Source organism: Grampus griseus, assembly GCF_964374135.1.
Source record: "Grampus griseus genome assembly, chromosome: 2".
Lineage (NCBI taxonomy): Eukaryota > Metazoa > Chordata > Mammalia > Artiodactyla > Delphinidae > Grampus > Grampus griseus.
Window position 1 is genome coordinate 10403946 of NC_139018.1, and position 24959 is coordinate 10428904.

At 38.0% G+C, this 24959-nt stretch overlaps 1 protein-coding gene across 2 annotated transcripts in view; it reads right to left on the reverse strand.

Annotated features, from left to right (window-relative positions):
- Window positions 1–24959, reverse strand: part of PPP4R4 (protein phosphatase 4 regulatory subunit 4) — a gene marked incomplete at its 5' end in the record, with an annotated part of 118879 nt that overhangs the window by 37660 nt on the left and 56260 nt on the right. The window contains 7 exons of one of the 2 annotated variants that reach the window (XM_082648797.1): window positions 603–725; window positions 3309–3430; window positions 9222–9329; window positions 10150–10256; window positions 12763–12836; window positions 13349–13518; window positions 16889–16980. In XM_082648797.1, coding sequence (XP_082504923.1) covers window positions 603–725; window positions 3309–3430; window positions 9222–9329; window positions 10150–10256; window positions 12763–12836; window positions 13349–13518; window positions 16889–16980 — 796 coding nt within the window. The remainder of the gene's footprint in view (window positions 1–602; window positions 726–3308; window positions 3431–9221; window positions 9330–10149; window positions 10257–12762; window positions 12837–13348; window positions 13519–16888; window positions 16981–24959) is intronic. The other variant, XM_082648798.1, reaches the window with a different exon arrangement.

Sequence of the window (24959 nt, forward strand, 5' to 3'; positions counted from 1 at the left end):
TAAAAGGCTATGCCTACTTCACTCTGCCATTGTTTTGGTTTTTTTTTTAATAGTTTATTTTATTTATTTATTTATTTTTGGCTGCATTGGGTCTTTATTGCTGTGCGTGGGCTTTCTCTAGCAGCGGTGAGCAGGGGCTACTCTTCACTGTGGTGCACAGGCTTCTCATTGCAGTGTCTTCTCTTGTTGCGAAGCAGGGACTCTAGGTGTGTGGGCTTCAGTAGTTGTGGCACACGGGCTCAGCAGCTGTGGCTCGCGGGCTCTAGAGCACAGATTCAGTAGTTGTGGTGCATGGGCTTAGTTGCTCCGTGGCATGTGAGATCTTCCCAGACCAGGGCTCGAACCTGTGTCGCCTGCGTTAGTAGGCAGATTCCTAACCACTGCGTCACCAGGGAAGCCCCTGCGATTGTTCTTTCATATAGGTTCTACGAGTGAAAAAGTCATTTCTAACTGTGTTCTAAATTATGCTATCAAAATTCTAAGATCTCTTAAGATTTTACACACTTAAAGGGTAGGCTTGACAACTGAAGAGCTAAAGTTTTGTGGCTAAAAGAAAAGGGAAAAATTATCTATAATCTTGACATTCTTAGGACATAGCATACCATACAGTCCATGGCATAGTTTTCCTAAATGGAAAGATAAGGAAATAAGAATTGATTCATCTGCTTTGAAAGATTTTTCACAAAACGATTTCACTAAGGGAAGTATAGTTTGACTTCTGTCATCTGAAAAACAAGAATAAAACATAGTTTAGATCCAGTTGCCCACACTGCACATGTAGAAATTAATGCATATACACAAATTCCAGAAAGAAAAATTACTATGTTAGTCTCAGAGTAACAGAAAATATCTGAAAACAATGATGATGGAGGGATGACTTAAAGAATAGGTGAGAGATAAGTGGGAAACATCAAAAACTTTTATGCCAGGCTAAGAGGTTTGGACTTGACACCACAGGCCATAGGGAATAAACTATAGAGTGACTACAAATTAAAAAGTTAAGATGATTGAGGTTTTGAGTCTGAATAACTACAAGAATGCTAATACTACTAGTATAAATAGATGAGTAGCAGGAATTCTCTTCTGCATACATCTCACACCATGCTGCATTCTGTCATTTCATTTTTGATTGAAAGTAAGTTAGCTTATATTACATTCTGTATAATGAATTTCTTCGCTTTTCCTTCCTATACAACTCTTTTTTAAAAAGTGAATTCATTCTTTGAGTATGCCTGCTTAGGTCATAAGTTTCTGATATCAACAATATTTAAGTTTTGATTCCAAATGTTCCCTGAATTTCCCACAGTTCTCTTAAACTTTCAGAAATAAATCACTACTTTATTAAGGGTCTGACAATACTAAGTAAAACCCTGTAACAGGTTTATTGGTATTATTATTATTACTGTTATTATTATCAACACATTTCAGTACCATACCCACTGTTTTTACTAAATAACATTCATTCGACATTTATTGAATTTCTCAGACAACAAGCATTAACAGAAGTAGAAAGATGAATAAAAAGTTCTCTGAACTTGAGAAACTCAGACCAGCAAAGAAGTCAAACACAAAAAATATCATAAGACAATGTGATCACTATTTTAATAGTTAGTATAAGGCAGGAGTCTGCAAACTATTTTTGCAAATATTCTAGGCTTTGTAGTTTATCTGTCCCAAGTATTCAACTCTGTCACTTTGGCACAAAACAGCTACAGACAATACATAAACAAATGGGAGTGGCTATGTTCCGATAAGCTCTATTTACAAAAACTGGTGGCAGCAGGATTTATCCTAGAAGCCATAGTTTGCCAACCCCTGGTATAAAGGGATTTAGAAGATGTCAGAGGAGACACTGTTTTGAACTGGGCACTGAAAAGAAACAGCTGGCTAGGAGAAAAATAGAGGGAAGAGTGAAAAAGGAGAACATGAAAAGGCTAGAGGTTGAAAGAATTTGGTATGCCAAGATAACGGCAAATGCGGCTGGAGCACCAGATGCCAGAGGAGTGGGAAAGAACAGGAAGAAATAAAGCCATGAACACAGGTTAGGACAGATCTGTGATAACCGAGTGAGGGACAGGAAAAGCCCCAGATCAGAGATGATGCCCATGTTTCTAGTTTGGATGCCTAAGGGTGCCCCATTATTAGGACAAAGAGATTCATTTGTTCACTTATCAGATACTGCTGTTGCTACTCCTCTGGTTCATTCAATGGCCTAAATTATTATTCTGTAACATCCATACATCATAATTGTCCACATTGCAATAATCTTTAAGAGGGTCTCCTAGTTCAGTTAAAATATTATTAATCCAAAGTAATCCTACAGGGGCTTCCCTGGTGGCACAGTGATTAAGAATCTGCCTGCCAATGCAGGGGACACGAGTTTGAGCCCTGGTCCGGGAAGATCCCACATGCTGTGGAGCAACTAAGCCCATGCGCCACACTACTGAGCCTGTGCTCTAGAGCCCGTGAGCCACAACTACTAAGCCCGTGCGCCACAACTACTGAGCCCGTGCTCCACAACAAGAGAAGCCACCGTAATGAGAAGCCCGCACACCGCAACAAAGAGTAGCCCCCCTGCTCTCTGCAACTAGAGAAAGCCCATACACAGCAATGAAGACCCAATGCAGCCAAAAGTAAAATAAATAAATTTAAAAACAAAAACAAAGGAATCCTACAATTACACAATAGTGTTTTGCATCTGAGTACTTGACATTTGCCCTTCCAAATGTCACCCTGACAAAATAGTTAATTTGCACTGAACTAATGTCTAACATTGGTTAAGAATCTAGTCACACACTCAGTAGAGCAACTAATTTAATTGTCTTTGTGATTTTATTTGCACAACACTAAGAAACACCTCCTTACCCATTCCCACCCAAATATCCCATCCCAGATTTCTCCTCCTGTGACCATGAAATTTCCAGCATTAAAATATTAAGTAGAGGAAGCTGATTTAGATATCGCTTTAGTCAAGATCTGTCTTAGGGTCAATTAGTTGAGCAAGTTAAAAACTAATCACCAACCCAAATTCTTAGCCCTACATACTAGTCAGTTAAATGTTGATGAAAGGAAAGAGAAGGGCAGGAAATATTCAACAACACCAGGTGCCAGGAGGGGAAAAGTGGCAGCAGAGAAGGCACCAAAAGAGAAAGGACCATAACCGAGAGAGAAGAAGGGAAGCCTAACATTTATCATGAAAGTTAACATAAGAAACTCCATCCTGCAGCTACCTTTACTCCTTACTAGTGATACAAAACACGGAAAAACAATGCTTTCAGAAGCAAAGATGTGTCCACATGAAGATTTACCTGTATCAAATATGTCGAGCAGATTAACCAAAGTTTCAAAAGCTGCAAGCCGCACACTGCTGCCTTCATCCCTAGAAAGTTCTATTAATTCAGGGAGCACCACACTTTTTGTAAGTTCTGTCCTGCACAATAAGCAATAGAAGAAAATAAATCAAACCAATACATTTTTATCAAGAACTTACTAAGACCAAGTCACTGAGCTAAGTGTTACAGAAAATAGGAAAAATCGTAAGGATACGGCTCCTGCTGTCTGGAAGCTCGCAGTCTGGCTGGGAAAGCATGATAGTATGAATACAAGAAACATCGATAGCAATTGCATATTTACTTAGGCAACTTATGGTAGTTGCTCAATATACTCATTAAGTGAAGGTATTGCTCTGACAACTAACATGGTTGAACAATAAGACTGAATAAATGTTTATTAGCCACTTGTACTTCTTCTTTATGAAGTATATGCTCATTTTCTTTGCCCACTTGCCATATTATAAAAGTTGAGGGGAAATAAGGCATTATGGGGGACTTACATGTATGATACAAATATTTTCCCTTTTTCATTAGTTCCTCTTAGCAAACTGGATTATAGGTAATTTTTTTCAGGAAGTGGGTGTAGATTGCATATTGCCTAAACTAATATATCTATAAGAATATCTTTCTCTTCCCTCACATGTAAATTCTGCCCCAGCCAGACATATATGGAATAGAAGTCTAAGGATCTAAGGATCTAAAGATCCTAATATCTGTATAAGTCCAGTTTTATCAGTCTAGATGCTAGTAACTACAACCTAACCCTTTCATGATGTCAAAAGGGGGCAAAATACAGGGTCAGGAATAACAAGATGAACGAAATAAGCAAGCTTGCCCAGAGAGCCATCCAGGAATTCTGGGGTCTGGCTGTGTGATTTGGAGTCATCTGATGGTAGCTGTCTGCTTCAGCTTAAATACTGATGATGATTCTGAGTTCTATGGTCAGCCAGGACAGCACAATCAATTCGAGGAACCCTCTCCTTTGTGCCTTCTCCACCGACCTGTTCTAAGGAGACTGGGTCTGAAGAAACACTGGGGACCTACACATCTCCAGCTCTCTTTTCACAAGACAAGTTGCCTCTAGAGTTCTGGCTTGGCCCTTCCCTACATGCTCCCCCTTCATCAACAGACTTCCAATCTGACAAAAGACAAAAATAAGGGCAGAGGACAAGAACCAACCATCAATCCCATTATATCTGAATTTTACAACCTGCGTCTGACAAAGGCCATCATGGGTCTGCTTTTTGTCACTATATGTTAGTTTGTATTTGACATACTGTATATATCCTTTTGTGTCTGATTTATTTCTCTTAACATACTGATTTTGAGATTCATCCATGATATAATATCACATGTATCAGTACTCCATTCCTTTTTATTGCTGAATAGTATTCCGTTGTACGGACAGGCCACATTTTATTTTTCCATTCACCTGTGGCTAGACATTTGGATTGTTCCGGTTTTAGGTAAAACAAATAAAGCTGCTATAAACTTGTGTATATAAAACAATTCTTGTTGTTGACATATATTTTCACTTCTCTTGGGTAAACACTTTATAGTACAATAGCTGGGTCATATGGAAGATATACGTTTAACTGTTAAGTAAATGCCAATCAGTTTTCCAAAGTGGGTTCCACCATTTTACACTTCCACCAGCAGTGTATTAGAGTTCCAGCTACTCCAAATCCTCATCAATATTTGATTCTGACAGGCTTTTTACCTACACATTCTAGTTAGTGTGTAGTAGTATCTCACTGTGGTGTTAATTTGCATTCCATTTATGACTAATGATGTTGAATACATTTTCATGTGCTTTTTCATCATGTGTTATATCTTCCTTTATGACATATCTGTTCAAACATACTAATCATTTCTTAACTGGACTGTTTGTAAGAGTTCTGTATAGGGCTTCCCTGGTGGCGCAGTGGTTGAGAGTCCGCCTGCCGATGCAGGGGACACGGGTTCATGCCCCGGTCCAGGAAGATCCCACATGCCACGGAGCGGCTGGGCCCGTGAGCATGGCCGCTGGGCCTGCGCGTCCGGAGCCTGTGCTCCGCAACGGGAGTGGCCACAACTGTGAGAGGCCCGCGTACAGCAAAAAAAAAAAAAAAAAAAAAAGAGTTCTGTATCATCGAGTCGTAAGAGTTCTTTATATATTCTGGATATAAGCTTGATATATGTATTGTGAGTATCAGTAGTTTTCCATTCTGGACTTGACTCGTTTTAAAGAGTAAACAGATTTTTTTAATATGAAGTCTAATTATCACATTTTTCTTTCATAGTTCATGACTTTTATCTAAACAATCCTTGCCTACCCCAAAGCCGCAGAGATTTTCTCCTATACTTTCTCCAAGAAGTTTATAGTTTTTTTTTTAAATTTATTAATTAATTTATTTTTGGCTGTGTTGGGTCTTCGTTGCTGCACTCGGGCTTTCTCTAGTTGCAGCAAGCGGGGGCTACTCTTCGTTGCAGTGTGCAGGCTTCTCATTGTGGTGGCTTCTCTTTGTTGTGGAGCACGGGCTCTAGGCGTGCAGGCTTCAGTAGTTTGGGCACGCAGGCTCAGTAGTTGTGGCTCGGGGGCTCTAGGGCGCAGGCTCAGTAGTTGTGGCGCACGGGCTTAGTTGCTCCACAGCATGCGGCATCTTCCCAGACCAGGGCTCGAACCCGTGTCCCCTGCATTGGCAGGAGGATTCTTAACCACTGCGCCACGAGGGAAGTCCCAAGTTTATAGTTTTAGCTTTTATATTTAGGTTTATTATAGATTTCAAGTTAGTCGTTGTGTATGGTGAGAGGTGAGAATCGATGTTCAATTTTTTTCTCTTATGAATATCCAGTTATCCCAGTATCATGTTTTGAAAAGACTTTCCTTTCCTCATTAAATTGCTTTGACACTCTATTGAAAAATCAATCCACCATATTCTGTTTCTGGATTCTCTCTTCTCTTCCACTGATACATGTCTATCCTTTTACCAACATTACATTCTTTTGATTACTGTAGTTTTATTATGTCTTGAAAACAGGTAATGCACAGTCTTTGTCATTTTTTTTTTTTTAGACTGCTTTGGCTCTTCTAGGTCACTTGCATTTTCATATAAAGTTTAGAATGAGCTTCTACAAAACAGCACAATTTTGGTCGAGACTGCATTGAATTGCTAGATCAACTTGGGGAGAATTGACATTTTAACAATATTAACAATATTGAGTCTTCCAATTCATGAATATGGTATATATCTGTTTTTAAAAATTTCTCTCAACATTGTTTTATGGTTTTTCAGTGTAGAGTATAGAGTTTTCAGTGTAGGTCTTGTACATTTTTTGTTAAAATAAATAAGTGGAATTTTAAAATTTCATTTAAAAATTTCATTCAAAGTTTTAAATTGAAATTTTCATTTTCTATCTTTTGCTAGTACACAAAAACACAATTGATTTTTGTATGTTAACCTTGTATCCTGAAACATCCTTAAATTCATTTACTAGTTCTAATAGCTGTTTTGTAAATTACTGAAGATTTTCTGTGTAAACAACGATGTCATCTACAAATAGAAAACATTTTACTTCTTCCTTTCAGATCTTTAGACCTTTTAGGTTTTTGTCTTCTTGCCTTATTTCAATGGCTAGAACCTCCAGTAGACTGAATAAAAGTGATGAAAACTATCCTTGCCAGCTGTTACCATAGGGGGACAGCATTCAATATCTACCATTAAGTATGATGTTAGCTATAGGTTTTTCTTTCATACATGCCCTTTATCAGATTAAGGAAGTTTCCTTCATCCCTAGCTTCCTGAGAGTTTTTAATCATGAATGGATGCTGAATTTTGCCACATATTGTAATGGGAGGATTTTCAGGTTATCTTGTTTAGTATATCACCATAATTAGAAGTCTGGCCAACTTTTTCAAAAGTATGTTCTTTCTTTCCGATCTTAGTGCTGTATGTTCTTCCCCTCTAATACTGAAGGATCATTTTGTAGTTCCCAAGTCTGTTTTTCTTTTCTCTTTAGTCATCCCTGTACAAGGAGAAGTCTATTCAGCACACTTGTTTTCTTGTAATGATTGTGTATGACCTCTTCATAATACTATTCACTATTAATCTGACAGACTAAGAATTGTCCTCTTTGATCCTAAACTGGTGCACAATCCACGGTGGCTTTCCAGTGTTTTGAAGCTTTTATTTCATATGGATACGCTAGCTTGAGAAGAATCTCTTCATTTTGCTTCCTGATCATCTTACTAATAAATAATTGTGCTCAATTCTGGTTAAACTTAAATGGTCAGTAAATCTTCCCTTGCTAGCCACAGCAAACACAAAATTACAAACCCAATTCTGTTCTGTTCTTGGGCCTCTTCCCAGCACATCTCAATCCCAAATGCCTTAGGAACATTAACTCCCAGAGCAGTAATATCAAACCGGTGCCAATCTCTGAAGTTTTCTCTTCCTAATTCCTTTCACCTATCTCAGGGCCTCATCTAGCCTTGACTATAAGAAAATTGCTCTTGGTAACCATCAGATCTTAACAATATTCCTAATTTTCAATGCTGAAAGAAAAAAGCCTGTGTACCTCTCTTTAGTTTTATGTATTTTTCAAAGGGAGAATAAAGAATATGAATCAGGTCTTAGTATTTTTCAGCCAGCATAACACCAAAGTCCTATCATTATGTCTTTAATAATATGTAAGAACTCAAAATTAAATAAATATTATACAACCAAGCATTCTAACTTAACAAGTGCATTCTAACTTAACAAGCTAGGTAGATTCTTTCTAGTTTTACCTTTATAAATTAATCCTTAAGCAATAATCATATATTAATTTTCAGAAGACCCATATCCACTGTGTCAAAATTTCAGTGACCAAAAAAAAAAAACAGAATACAAAAAGACAACAGCATATTCTCCTAATAGGTTCTGATCTTGGTTAAGGGGCACAGATCTGGGCAAGACTGAATTAATTATGGTCCACAATGATCCAGAGTCAGCCTAGCCTTAGAAGACCTAACAGAAGGAAGGAAGCTGGTTCTGAGATCAAGGTTAAGGAACTGATTACTCTGTTGAAATGTTAAGCTTCCACACAACACTTAAATCCTACTCAGCAAGGGTGGATGCAGGACAGAGGACACTACTGTACCCTCAATCTGTATGACATTCTAAAGTCTTTCTAAAGCCTTCAATATTGGCCCAGATTTTTTTTTAATTAGCAATTTTAATGGCAACAACCTGATTGTCCTTGCTTGTGAAACAAAGAACCAGGAGAAATCACTGCAATTTCTAGTAAAACTGAGAGGTTCCAAAGTTTTTTGTACCAATTTAGGATACTTGAAAAAAAAAAACTGTTTCCCAAGATGGTTTTTAGATAAAATTCCCTTTAAAATCATACTTATACCTTGACGTGAGAGTAGTTTTTACAGGTGAAGAGAAGAGACTGCCCTATCCCTCTCCTTCCTGAGCTTCACACACTCAGAAGACAAGGAGACCTACAAAGCAGACACTGGAAGGGCAGAGCCGCACAGGAGACAGACTTCCACTGAGTAATTTCATCTGAAATGACCCAGTAACACAGCTGCCAGCTAAAAGATACGGTACAGCTATAATCTGAGCATGGTATATTATATTCAAAACACGGACAATTTTCCCTTCCTGGATCTAGGGGTTCGGAGTGATAAGTAAGTAACTAAGGTAAAAAGGAAAGAAATTAACATTAACCCACCATACTAAACATCTTCACTTTTATCTCTTTTAACATAAACACATCAGAAAGTACTTACTATGATCATTTTTAAAGATCATATAAAGTTTAGCCCTTTAAAAGCATGCTTTCGTGGAATACAGAACAGGATACACATGTCTGACAATCCAGAAATAAAACTGTGACAAAAGGAATTGAAAGTATACTTACCCAATGCCCTGAGCTATATTTTCTAATTGCCGACACATACAAGATCGAACTTCGTACTCTACATCTTGACAGAGTGATTTTACCAAGGGAAGAATTTCTCTTTTAATGCTTGGAGAGAGAGGAAAGAAACATGCAAATGGGTGAGTATTTTAGAATAATTATTATTTTCAAAAAATTATCCTCAAAATCTTAGCTTAATAATAACAAACATACCTTAATAAAGAACTTTATTATTTACAATGTATATTTACATGTTATTACATTTGGATGTTAACAGCTACTTTTAAATTATGTATATGACTGAGTCTTTTTAAATAATGGTTAATTTGTAATTGGCAGCTAAAACATCTTAGCTACGATAAAAGGCTATAGGCAAGTGGACTGATTCTAGCAACCCTCAACCAAAATATTCGTCAATTTTATATCTTACTCTTGTGTCATAATTACACAACATTCCATTCTTTCCACTTGGTATTTATCATCTGGGCAGAGTGTAGCATATAAATTGTAAACATTCTCTATAAAACCTCAAAGTAAGATAAATTATTCAAGATAATGAATTCATAGCAATGATGGAAAAAAGCTGATGGAAAAAAGCAGAAATCTATCTCTATGTCAATGTTCACCAATTTTTGAAGTCTGTAAGATAATTTTATTTTATCCTCAAAACTACGCAAGGTATGTGACAGAGATGACTAAGATGGGAAATAGAAAAAAAGTTACCCTTATTGATTTTGAAAGGCCATATCAAGAAGAAATGCCTCTGAATAAGTAGACTCCCGAGAATTCTATATTCTGTAAATTTAAATCAGCTAAACTGTAAACAGTATGGAATAATACAAATCTAATATAATTATTAATAATATAGTCATTATACATTTTAAATCAATTTAATAAAGTAGACAAAAAATTATATACAAATACTCACGCAAGGGCATCAAATTTGTTGGTCAATTTTCCTAAAATTTTACAACTAACTAAACGAGACTGGACTGTTTGGGAAAGTTGTGCCTTGGAAACAAGTGGATTCAAAATCTAAAGAGAAAAGATTTAGAGAACAAATTCACAAAATTTTATACATTCTTGACACTAATGTCAGCTATTTTCTTCAAAGACTATTTTAATGTTCTAAACGTTTTTATAGAAGCGCAATTACATTTTGAGGTGCATGTTTGTTCATCACCTGGATCTCATTTTATTTGCCTTCTTGGATTATTAAGGCAAAGATGATGATAAATTATGCATTCAAAAACAATTAGGCACCGGGCTTCCCTGGTGGCGCAGTGGTTGAGAGCCCGCCTGCCGATGCAGGGGACGCGGGTTCGTGCCCCGGTCCGGGAAGATCCCACATGCCGCAGAGCGGCTGGGCCCGTGAGCCATGGCCGCTGAGCCTGCGCTTCCGGAGTCTGTGCTCCGCAACGGGAGAGGCCACAGCAGTGAGAGGCCCGCGTACCGCAAAAAAAAAACACCAATTAGGCACCAAAAGAATTGAATTAAAGCTTATGGTGAATTCTCTAATGATCTGTTTGTGCATATAGTTGTGAAATATACATTTTTCAAAAGAAAAAAAGCAAGTTAATTATTAGATACCCTGAAATTTGTTTTTGTTCCATATAATTTTTACATTTGTCCTGAAGCAAGCAAAACATTATAACTTCAAAAAGATTCTATTAAGGTAATTCTGTCATTTGAATACAACAGCCCAACTCTGATACTGTATTGTGTATGTCCTGGGCACTCGAACTCAACAGCACGACAGACTGTAAAGAATTATGAAGATCAGTCCCTGATTCTGGTCCCAGCTATTTAATTTGTCTAAGTAATCCTGCTATTTCTCATCCCAAGGTTTCTCATCTACTTAAAATGGAGATCAGAATACTAGGTGGTACTACGATCCCCCCAAGTTCTAACTATAACTTTAATCAAAGGGTCAACTTTTTTCCTCTCAACAGAGTAGCCAGAATTACTGAATGCATAATGATAAATATAATTTAAAAGTCAAAAATCTGAAATAAAAGGCATATTTAAAAATCTTAAAAATCACGTTAAATAATATGCGACATTCTAGAGTAAAAACTGCATGCTACCATGATGCATCACTAATCAAAAAGTATAAATATGTCAACATTACGTTCAATTTTTTTTTTTAATTTTTTTATTTACTTTTTTTTTTTGCGGTATGTGGGCCTCTCACTGTTGTGGCCTCTCCCGTTGCAGAGCACAGGTTCCGGACACGCAGGCTCAGTGGCCATGGCTCACGGGCCCAGCCGCTCCTTGGCATGTGGGATCTTCCCGGACCGGGGCACGAACCCGTGTCCCCTGCATCGGCAGGCGGACTCTCAACCACTGCGCCACCAGGGAAGCCCTTATGTTCAATATTTAAATATGTGTAATCATCTAGATGTTTGGCATCAAGTATACAAACATCCTTATAACTGGGTAGATCTTCCCATTTTCTAGCAAGTGTTTTGGCACTGAGCTAGGGCCATAATCTGTACGAGGGTAAAGAAGGGGCAATGACACTTAATGAAATCCACAGAGGACATTTTATTGACTGATAACTCTTTTTCAACAGGACATATTTGAAAGGAAATTCATATAGAAATAAGGTTCAAAGAATGAGAAATCATTTGTTTAAAGAATAAATTTCCTAATTTTCCTGTTCTCTCATCTGAATTTGCTAAAACTTTTAGAGAAGGGTCTGTTGAACAATATTGAACATTAAAAAGCAAACAACAAATTGGTAACATTATTTACAACAAATATAACAAAGGATTGGCAACCCTGACAGATAAACAGCACATAAAAACAGTGATCAAAGGCTATGATCAGACAATTCCAAGAGAACAGAGGTGAAATATAATAATATATGAGAAAATATTCAACAGCATAATAATCAAAAAATGTCCAATGAAAATGTAATTCCATATCTGGCTCAACAAATTTAACTGGAATGCTATTGCTGATGAAAGCCCAGGGAAACAGGCATTTTCTCATATTACTTAGTCAAGAGCCTTAAGAATATTAATGCCCTCTAACCTAGTAATTCGACTTTTTTGGAAGTTACAGTTAAGGAAATTATCTGAAAAACAGGAAAACCTCCACAGAGATGTTCATTATTGCCTTACTTTGATAATAAAACACTGAAAACAGGCTTAAATGTTTAATAAGTAAGTAAAATATTTGTAGCTACTACCAAATGAGAAATATGAGAAAATAATAAGGAAAATAAAGCTAAGTGAAAAACCACCATATATAAATTCAATATGATCACTAACACAGCAAATAGCACCATACACAGGGGAAAAAATCTGAAATGAAAATACATCAGAATGTTAGAAGTAGCTAAGTACAGAACCATGACTTTTCTTCCTTCTATATTTTGTACTACCCAAATTTTCTGTAATGAATATGTGCTGCTTTCAGAGTAGGAGATAACTTTATTCTTTTTTGAAATACCGTTTCTATCAAAAACGAAAACAACAAAAACCTTAGAGTGACTTAAGTACTAGAATTTACAAAAAAAAAAAAAAAGTATTACCTCATGCCTTAGGGTTTCTTTGGGCAATACTTCTATCACAGACAGAAGAGTTTCCAGCCATGCGTTGCTGACACCTGATTGACAAAGATAAAACATGCCAACTTAATTATCTCACTTACAAATTCAGTTTCAACTTAGCCACTAATATTTACAATTGTATTTAATAGTAAAATGGCAATAATTATTTTTATTACTATTATGAGAAGTTTCTCTATTTTTCTGTCTTAGCCAATATCTGGAAAACATTTATATCTTTAAAAATAATACTGAGGGTCTATCTTTAACCCAAAGTGTGCATTTTTCTTGTACTACAATACTATAACATAAATGTTGTAAAAGAAACAAATCTAAGAAAAAAGTATAAATCATAAGATGAACTAATGGGTCTTCAGGCTTCAAGGGCACTGAATTGTGCAGTTTTTGTACAAAAATAGTCATCGCTATTTTTAGTCACACCACTGATCAACTCTTAGGCAGCACAGTCTCATTCAGTTATGGTCATCGGCCTAACACAATTCAAATAACATCACAGCCACATACAAGAAACTACAAGTACATATACGATTAAGCACGTCAGGCCCCTGACCTGCGTCCCTGTGCTCCAGATGCAGTAGAATGACTTGGAGGAAGGAGTGCGCATATGTATGAATCGACACTGATTCTTCCTGTAGAATGGTCAAAAATGATACCGCAGCCGTTAACTGCATTTCCACTCCTGCAACACGCAGGACCTCCTGTATAATCAGAAAGAGTGTGCTATTATATAGATGAGAAATCAGAAATTATAATTTTTTAAAAATCCAAGCTCATAGAAACCAAACATAGTCATATTGCACAAAATAACTATATGACCTTTAAGGATATGTACTTCCTTTTATTACTTTAAGAAAACTATATTAATCTGCTCCTGATTGTTTAACTTATTAGGCCACATAACATTTATATCTATTGGGTTGGCCAAAAAGTTCGTTCAGGGCTTTCTGTAACAGCATATATATATATATATATTCAATATATATAATTTTTTTTTTGGCCATGCCACGTGGCATGTGGGATCTTAGTTACCCAACCAGGAATGGAACCAGCACCGCCTGCGTGGAAGCGCAGAGTTTAACAACTGAACCGCCAGGGAAGTCCCTGGACCACATAAAGTTTAAACGTCTCAGGATTTATGAAATAACACTCCATTGCTTTATTGCATAAAAATTATAAAAAGTACATAAATATTTAGATACTAGAATAGTCATTTTTAATAGATCTCAATTTCTATTTTGCTCTTCATACTGTACAGTTTTCCATTCCCACCTACAGTAATGTCAAAGCTCAATCACATGTGTTTTTATTACTTGTATTTCTGCTTCAAAAAATAAATATTATGCATTCCACTATAAAAAAGGAATGCACTTAAGATTGTGCAAATGTATTTTCCCCTTTAAACAAGTGACAAGAACACAAATTACTACAAAGTAAACTGTATTTTTAAAAAGGAATTTTTTTAAATATAAGAATGTTTTTAAAAATTAATTATATTCATAGCCATCTCCACTCACCTTTTAAAGTCAAAGCCTACATTAGAATAGTTAAACACATCAAAGAGTCAAAAAAAAACCCTATCTTTCATATAAACCTCACCAAAGATATCACCTATACTTCTCCAGAAGACTGTGTGGGTATGCATAATGCAAAGGCAGCTAAAAGTCTTACTTTGTTTAATCAATTGTGACAACTACTGGAATTTCCCTTGTATGCCTATTTTATAACTAACAGAGTAAAGTTGGTAGAACAAGGTGGAACTTGCAACCATAAAACAAAGTTTCATATCTGTCATCTTAGGAAAATTGGTCTTTCTGTATTACTTCCTAATATATAAAATGTAAATTATGGCTTCATCTTCTTAGAGATTTAATTGAAATCATTTAAATAGCACTTTTATGGCTTACCAACTTGTGCAAACTGAGCATTTACATAATGACCATTGTACATCCAACTGTCTCCTCTCCACTACCCTTGGATATCTGGTGGGAATCTCATCATCTGAACTGACCTCTCCCCAAAACTGGCTCTTCCTCCCACCTTCTGCTAAACAATCAATGACAACTCTGCCCTCCCAGCTTTCCACCCAGAAACTTCGGGGTCATCCTTAACTCCTCTCAGTCCCTCGCTTACCGTAATCAAATGACCAGTCAATCCTGATCCAAAATCTGACCACCTATCACCTCCATGGCTACCACTCTGATCCAAGCCACCATCATCTCCCGCCTGAATTACTCTAATAACCTGCTAACTAGTCCCTGATTCTATCACTGCCCCTCTACTACTTATTCTCTACAGCAGCCAGAGAGATTCTTTTTAAAAAGTCAGATCACGTCACTTTTCTGCTCAAAACTCTCCAGTGGCTTTCCAACGCACTCAAGGAAATGTCTAAACCTTTTCAATGACTTACAAAAATCTGTTCCCAATTCCCTCTTTTCCCAGATTTCCACATGGTTGCCTCCCTGATCTCTTTCAAGCCTCTATTCTAATGTCACCTTTTCAATGAGCCCTTCCCTGATGACCCTATTTTAAACAGAAAGCCACCCCCTTGCGCCAGCCCTCGCCATGACCCAACGGGTTTATCATCTCCATTGTCCAACATACAACAAGTCCATCCGTTTATGGTCTGCCTCCCACATCTAGAACATAAGCTTCATGACTGCACAATTTTTTGTCTGTTTTGTTCACTACCGTATCCCCAACTCCTACAGCACATGGCAGGCGTTCAGTAAGTAATTGCTGGATGACTGAATATCTCTTACCCTTTCACCTAAACTTTCTGCTCTTGACGCTCTCTCCCTTCACACACTTTTTCCACATCTCCTAAAAGGTGGCTTCAAGAGATTTTGAAGTGAGTCCTAAAGATTAGGGATTGGTAGAATTAGACACAAGGCAAAGCAAAAATGGATCACATAGAAATGCATTCTCAATTCTCTTTCTGGCACGTCAATGAGGAGATATTCCTGCCATCTTCCACCCCAGTGTCTCTGCAACCGTGATTTAGACCATGTACCCAGAGCCCTTGATTCAGCGCGGTGGGACCACTGCCAGTCATCATGACATATATCATTCTACAGCAGAAGGAACAGACCCAGAGCTGTCAAGTATTTTGCTGAAAGCCAGCAAGCTTGTAATTGGCAACTCTAAGACTTAACCCTTTGTCTGCCTGATGCCGAAGCCAGGCAACAAATTCTTCTTCACAGACCCTGCACCTCCATTCACCATTTATTAAGGCATGGCTTCCAACAACCTTAAGATCTGGCAGTGGCTTTACTGTGGCAGATGTTTATGTGGTGGGGTTAATTCTCAGAAAACTGATCCCGTATTAGGGTGGCTGATTTTTGTGCTGTGTTTGTTTAAAACTTTTGTATCATACACACAAATGTCATTTTACAAGTTTTTTCAATCACCAGTCAATTATGTATCTTAAGAGTTCCTCGCTGAAAAGAAAAGGAGAAGGAATGATAAGGCATAAAGCAGAGCAGCAACTGGTCTCTGACATCAACCCTCCCACATCCCCCGGTTTTACTGTTTCCAAAACAAACATTTGTTCCACACTAACAATTCTGGATTTGGAAAACGCTTTTAGAAGATTATGTGGCCAGGATACATCACTTACAGGTTTCAGAAGGCATAGCTTTTCTTTAGAAACAGAGAGTGCTTTGCAAAGAAATATTTAAATAAATTGTGAGGGCCACAATGTGCATTCCAGTTCACATGAGTCTGTTGTTTTATGTTCCAAGAGATGTAATTCTGCCCCTCTTAAAGTCATTAAAGTCCTGGGTTTTGTACGTATGCAAACTTTATGCAAAGGAAGAACATGAGAAGCTCTCCAACTTCATATCTTCTTACTGTATTACTTAGTCTTGACTGCCGCAGCAACATTTGCCCCAACTATTTTGCATTTAATTTTCGAAAAATCCTCAAGTCTTATCAGGATTTGGGTTTTTCTCTTGTTGTGCTGACTTCAACATCTGGGACTGTCCACTGTTAAGAAACCAGCACAGACTAAGAGATTTCATCACTGCTAAAATTCAACTGATTTCTAAACATAGTTTTCTGAAACAGAATACAATAAGAATTCGATACTTACCAGTTAGTGTTCTCCTCCACGGAGTCACACCCTCTGGACAAACATAGTGAGATCCATACTCTCTGGGTAAATAAGTGTGCATCCTCATGGACCTTGGAAGACACTGAAAAGTAAATTCCTCTGTTGCTTAAGTGCATGCCTTAACGCCAGTTACCATTCCTCTTACGTACTATCTACTACCGTATGGCTGGCATTCCAACTTGAATTCCTCAAAAATGAAATAAGACATTTTATAAATGAGTTAATGATACATTTCCGAATTTAAAAACCATTCCCACTCAAGGAAGGAAAATGTACTAGATGCTTCTGTGTTTAAATTCATTCTTAAGTGAGCATGAATGGTGCAAGAAAGCATTTTGTAAAACAATGTAATGTCCTTGCAGAGAGGGAAACCGCTGTCGCCAAGAAGCCCGCATTATAGTGCATCAAGAAGATCTTTCTCTTTACGATACACAACATAGAGAAGCCTAAATAAATCACTGGCTTACTCCGAAAGAGCAAAGATTTTGGGTTCATGCATGTGGAAACTAAACTTATTAAATAAAACTGGTAAACATATCTACCATAAATAGTGCTGATTAAACGTAAAGGAATCCTAAAATTACAAAGTATCTTTGTATATTTTTAGAGATAACATCACTGGTTATTTTGAAATTAAATAATACAGATTTATATATTAAAATACTAAAAACCTAGGACATATAAAATATCTGGGGTTTTGAGGGTCATAAGTGTGGGAATTTTTAGTACCTAACACTAATAGTGAACAACTCTTTTCACTATAAAATTACACTATTTATAAAAGACTTTACAACTGAATTAAATATGAATAATTGGAACATGCCAACTCTAAAGTGCCTTTAACAATTGACTACGGTATCTCGGTATCTCGCTCTCTTCCCTATCACTGACTGCCACGTTCCACACTTAAGTAAAGGGTGGAGAGAACTAGTTGAGAGCGCTGAAGATCAAAATCGGAGAGGGAAAATGAAGTGGAGGCAGCAGACAGGGATAAAAAGGTGTGTTTTACCCTTCTTTTAATGTGTGTTTCAGTGATTAGCAAGGTTCATGAGGAGGTACACATAAAATATCCCAAAGATCTCTTTGCAAACAGGAAATACCAATACCAATGGTAACTGTCACGTGACTACCGCAAACATGCAATGAGTATCCAGCCATGCAAAGTCACAAGGACACCAGAGGAAATCAATATATTTCAATACCATGGTTTTGAAACTGAACTTTGAGATGGACGACCCAGCCAAGTCATTTTTACACATAATAAATTAGAATCATGGGTAATTTAGGCTTGAAATGTGAATAAAGTCATTTAAAACTTGCAAAGAAAGGATGTGCTTATCAAAGAAATAACTACTTAATGGACACAAGAGTTATAAATAACCATTTCAAATGATCCACTGTAGTCATATGTAATTAAACATTTTTTGAAAAAAATTAGAAACTGTTTTCGGGGGTGGGAGAGGCAGCACTGGAAAGAATGGCAAGTCTCTGAAAGCCAGTAACGCTTCCTTTCCTCTCTAGTCAGTCACAGTACTGTTCCCTTCCATCCTAATCTCCCTCTAATGTAGCCCAATGAAAATCTAATTCTGAAAATATAATTTTAATTTCATTCTCAACTATTTATTAAGTACCAACATCATACTAAGTATTCGGGGAAACTGGAGAAAAGTCAAAGACATGGTTCCCTACCTTTGAGGGACTGCTATTGATTATACACATTCAAATTTTGAACAAATAACCATTTAGTTACATTCAAGGCACTGTGCTAGGAGCTGGAGACTTAGCAATGAGCATTGCTAACAATGTACCTGTTCATCCTGTAATTAAAAGTGTGGTGGGCTTCCCTGGTGGCGCAGTGGTTGAGAGTCCGCCTGCTGATGCAGGGGACGCGGGTTCGTGCCCCGGTCCGGGAAGATCCCACATGCCGCGGAGCGGCTGGGCCCGTGAGCCATGGCCGCTGAGCCTGAGCGTCCGGAGCCTGTGCTCCGCAACGGGAGAGGCCACAACAGTGAGAGGCCCGCGTACGGCAAAAAAAAAAAAAAGAAAAAAAGTGTGTTAAAATCTAAGGATAAGAAGTACAAGGTGCCATAGAGCATCCGCTGGGTGAACTCCTCTGAGGAAAGGGGACCACTGAGAAGTGACAACTGACCTTGTGAAGAGAAAGAGATAACTAGACAAAAGCTAGGATAAAGGAAGGCAGGAAAGCAAGCGGAGCAGGAAGGCAAGCATTCCCGGCACTGAGGAGTGAGGAGGAGGTCGGTAGATTCCAGGAGCTGAGAGAAGGTCAGTGTGCCTGGAGCACAGAGCGAAGGGGGTGGGGCAGAGGCTAGTGAAGCAGACAGAGCGCAAATCACATAGGGCCTTAGATGCATTAAGCAACAGAATATTCAAATTGTAGTTTTAAATGCTTTGAAATAGCATGCTGATTATAAAGTTGAAAAGGATTAGAAAGCAGGGAGGATGGAAAGGGAGGGAGGTAGTGGGTGAGGATCACTTGAACCCTCATAATAGCTTGGACTAGGGTGCAGGTAGTATTGCTGGAGAGAGGTGGGTGGATTCAATATTTAAAACATAAAATAAACAGGATTGTATAAACAAGTAGTAAAAGACAGGTGGTATCAAGGATGACTCACTCCCCACATCCCTGCTGGAAAGCCAGGTGGATAAGAAGGTTACCCATTAGGATAGGGGACTCTGGAGGGAGCCCAGATGTCGAGAGGAAATAGCAGGAGCTCAGTTCTGGACTCGCTAACTTTGAAGTGACGTTGACGCATCCGAGGAGAGAGTACAAACAGGGAATTGTATATACAGTTCTGATACTCTGAAAAGATCTGTTATAAATAAGAATTAATATAGAATAGATAAAATTTATATAGATGATATTTAAAGCCAAGGGTGTGTGGATAAGATTGCCTACAGAGCAAATATAGACCAAAAGTGGAGATCTGCTACTGCAAAACAATTTCATCCCAATAAAAAAAAAAAAGGGTGTTGAAGAATTCCAAGTTTAAAAAAGATCCATCATGAGTGTTTTGGCATAATATTTAATTTTAGGTTCTGGACTATTCCTGACACATCATTAGAAAATGATCAATCGATCTGTGTAGGTGTAGAGGTGATGACAGGGTATATGCAGGTATATAAAAAGAAATTATTTGGGATTAATATTGTTCTGAGATTAAATTAAGAAGGAAAAAAAAAGGAAAGGGAACTTCCTCTTTCAGTAACAGCAGAGTAGGTAATTCTAATCAGCTCTTATGATGAGGATAATTTAAAAAGCCAGACAAAATACAAAAATCATCTGTACACAAAGGCATATGGAAACTAACAAGGTAGTGGAAAATTTTCGCATCCAAGATCTAAGAGACAATGGAAACCCAGAAAGGTAAGCATGTAATTTGGGGCCTGGTTTTCCCCTGGAAGCATTTGCTGATTCTAGAAAACGCTCCTGAGAGGATGAAAACTTAAGCAGCCTTTTTGACAGCCTTACAGAGGCACTGGTAAGCCCCCCGGGATAGGACAAGGGTAACCCTAAAGTAGCCCAGAGATCGGTTCAAGATGGCGGAGCAGAAGGACACGCGCTCACTCCCTCTTGCGAGAGCACCGGAATGACAGCTAACTGCTGAACAATCATCGACAGGAAGACACTGGAACTCACAAGAAAAGATACCCCACATCCACAGACAAAGGAGAAGCCACAGTGAGACGGCAGGAGGGGCGCAATCACAATAAAACCAAATCCCATAACTGCTGGGTGGGTGACTCACATACTGGAGAACACTTATACCACAGAAGTCCACCCACTGGGATGAAGGTGCTGAGCCCCACGTCAGGCTTCCCAACCTGGGGGTCCAGCAACGGGAGGAGGAATTCCTAGAGAATCAGACTTTGAAGGCTAGTGGGATTTGATCGCAGGACTTCGATAGAACTGGGGGAAACACAGACTCCACTCTTGGAGCGCACACACAAAGTAGTGTGCACATCAGGACCCAGGGGAAGGAGCAGTGACCCCACAGGAGACTGAACCAGACCTGCCTGCTACTGTTGGAGGCTCTCCTGCAGAGGCGGGGGGTGGCTCTGGCTCACTGTGAGAACAAGGACACTGGCAGCAGAAGTTCTGGGAAGTACTGCTTGGCATGAGCCCTCCCAGAGTCCACCATTAGCCCCACCAAACAGCCCAGGTAGGCTCCAGGGTTGGGTCGCCTCAGGCCAAACAACCAACAGGGAGGGAGCCCAGCCCCACCCAACAGCAGACAAGAAGATTAAAGGCTTACTGAGCCCTGCCCACCAGAGCAACACCCAGCTTTACCCACCACCAGTCCCTCCCATCAGGAAACTTGCACAGTCCCTCCCATCAGGAAACTTGCCTCATAGATAGCCTCATCCACCAGAGGGCAGACAGCAGAAGCAAGAACTACAATCCTGCAGCCTGTGACACAAAAGCCACATTCACAGAAAGACAGACAAGATGAAAAGGCAGAGGGCTATATACCAGATGAAGGAACAAGACAAAAGCCCAGAAAAACAACTAAATGAAGTGGAGTTAGGCAACTTCCAGAAAAAGAATTCAGAATAATGATAGTGAAGATGATCCAGGACCTTGGAAAAAGAATGGAGGCAAAGATCGAGAAGATGCAAGAAATGTTTAACAAAGACCTAGAAGAATTAAAGAACAAACACCTCAAAGAATTAAAGAACAAACAAACAGAGATGAACAATACAATAACTGAAATGAAAAATACACTAGAAGGAATCAGTAGCAGAATAACTGAGGCAGAAGAATGGATAAGTGACTTAGAAGACAGAATGGTGGAATTCACTGCCGCAGAACAGAATAATGAAAAAAGAATGAAAAGAAATGAAGACAACCTTAAGAGACCTCTGGGACAACATTAAACACAACAACATTCGCATTATAGGGGTCCCAGAAGGAGAAGAGAGAGAGAAAGGACCTGAGAAAATATCTGAAGAGATTTTGGTCGAAAACTTCCCTAACATGGGAAAAGAAATAGCCACCCAAGTCCAGGAATCGCAGAGAGCCCCAGGCACGATAAACCCAAGGAGAAACATGCCGAGACACCTAGTAATCAAACTGACAAAAATTAAAGACAAAGAAGAGTTATTGAATGCAACAAGGGAAAAATGACAAATAACATAAAAGGGAATTCCCATAACATTAACAGCTGATTTCTCAGCAGGAACTCTACAAGCCAGAAGGGAGTGGCACCATATATTTAAAGTGATGAAAGGAAAGACCTACAACCAAGGTTACTCTACCTGGCAAGGATCTCATTCAGATTCAATGGAGAAATCAAAAGCTTTACAGGCAGGCAAAAGCTAAGAGAATTCAGCACCACCAAAGCAGCTCTATAACAAATGCTAAAGGAACTTCTCTAAGTGGGAAACACAAGGGAAGAAAAGGACCTACAAAAGCAAACCCATAACAATTAAGAAAATGGTAAGTAACATACATATCAATAATTACCCTAAACGTGAATGGATTAAATGCTCCAACCAAAAGACACAGGCTCGCTGAATGGATACAAAAACAGACCCACATATATGCTGTCTACAATAGATCCACTTCAGACCTAGGAACACATACAGACTGAAAGCGAGGGGATGGAAAAGATATTCCTTGCAAATGGAAATCACAAGACAGCTGGAGTAGCAACACTCATATCAGATAAAATAGACTTTAAAATAAAGAATGTTACAAGAGACAAGGAAGGACACTACATAATGATCAAGGGATCAATCCAAGAAGAAGATATAACAATTATAAACATATATGCACCCAACACAGGAGCACCTCAATACATAAGGCAACTACTAACAGCTATAAAAGAGGAAATCGACAGTAACACAGTAATAGTGAGGGACTTTAACACCTCATTTACACCAATGGACAGATCATCCAGACAGAAAATTAATAAGGAAACACAAGCTTTAAATGACACAATAGACCAGATAGATTTAATTGCTATTTGTAGGACATTCCATTCAAAAACAGCAGATTACACTTCCTTCTCAAGTGCACATGGAACATTCTCCAGGACAGATCCCATCTTGGGTCACAAATCAAACTTCGGTAAATTTAAGAAAATTGAAATCATATCAAGCATCTTTTGCGACCAAAAGGCTATGAGATTAGAAATCAATTACAGGGAAAATAAATGTAAAAAACACCAATACATGAAGGCTAAACAATATGCAACTAAATAACCAAGAGATGACTGAAAATCAAAGAGGAAATCAAAAAATACCTAGAGACAAATTACAACGAAAACACGACAATCCAAAACCTATGGGATACGGCAAAAGCAGTTGAAAGAGGGAAGCTTATAGCAAGCAATACAAGCCTACCTCAAGAAACAACAAACATCTCGAATAAACAATCTAACCTTACACCTAAAGAAACTAGACAAAGAAGAACAAACAAAACCCAAAGTTACTAGAAGGAAAGAAATCATAAAGATCAGAGCAGAAATAAATGAAATAGAAACAAAGAAAACAATAGCAAAGATCAATAAAACTAAAAGCTGGTTCTTTGAGAAGATAAACAAAATTGATAAACCATTAGTCACACTCATCAAGAAAAAAAAGGGAGAGAACTCAAATCAATAAAATTAAAAAGGAAAAAGGAAAAGTTACAACGGACACCACAGAAATACAAAGCATGCTAAGAGACTACTACAAGCAACTCTATGCCAATAAAATGGACAACCTGGAAGAAATGGACAAATTCTTAGAAAGGTATAAGCTTCCAAGACTGAACCAGGAAGAATAGAAAATATGAACAGACCAATCACAAGTAATGAAATTGAAACTGTTATTAAAATCTTCCAACAAACAAAAGTCTAGAACCAGATGGCTTCACAGGTGAATTCTATCAAACATTTAGAGAAAAGCTAACACCCATCCTTCTCAAAGTCTTCCAAAATACTGCAGAGGAAGGAACACTCCTAAACTCATTCTAAGAGGCCACCATCACCCTGATAACAAAACCAGACAAAGACACTACTGAAAAAGAAAATTACAGACCAGTATCACTGATGAATATAGATGCAAAAATCCTCAACAAAATACTAGCAAACAGAATCCAACAATACATTAAAAGGACCATACACCATGATCAAGTGGGATTTATCCCAGGGATGCAAGGATTCTTCAATATACACAAATCAATCAATGGGATACACCACATTAACAAACTGAAGAATAAAACCATATGATCATCTCAATAGATGCAGAAAAAGCTTTTGACAAAATTCAATACCCATTTATGATAAAAACTCTCCAGAAAGTGCACATAGAGGGAACCTACCTCAACATAATAAAGGCCATATATGACAAACCCACAGCAAACATCATTCTCAATGGTGAAAAACTGAAAGCATTTCCTCTAAGATCAGGAACAAGACAAGGACGTCCATTCTCGCCACTATTTAACACAGTTTTGGAAGGCCTAGCCCTGGCAATCAGAGAAGAGAAAGAAATAAAAGAAATAAAAGAAATACAAATTGGAAAAGAAGAAGTAAAACTGTCACTGTTTGCAGATGACATGATACTTTACATAGAGAATCCTAAAGATGCCACCAGAAAACTACTAGAGCTAATCAATGAATCTGGTAAAGTAGCAGGATACAAAATTAATGCACAGAAATCTCTTGCATTCCTTTATACTAATGATGAAAAATCTGAAACAGAAATTAGGGAAACACTCCCATTTACCACTGCAACAAAAAGATTAAAATACCTAGGAATAAACCTACCTAGGGAGACCAAAGACCTGTTCTCAGAAAACTATAAGACACTGATGAAGGAAATTAAAGATGATACAAACAGATGGAGAGATATACCATGTTCTTGGACTGGAAAAATAAATATTGTGAAAATGACTATACTACCCAAAGCATCTACAGATTCAATGCAATCCTTATCAAATTACCAATGGCATTTTTTACAGAACTAGAACAAAAAATCTTAAAATATGTATGGAGACACAAAAGACCCCAAATAGCCAAAGCAGTATTGAGGGAAACAAAAG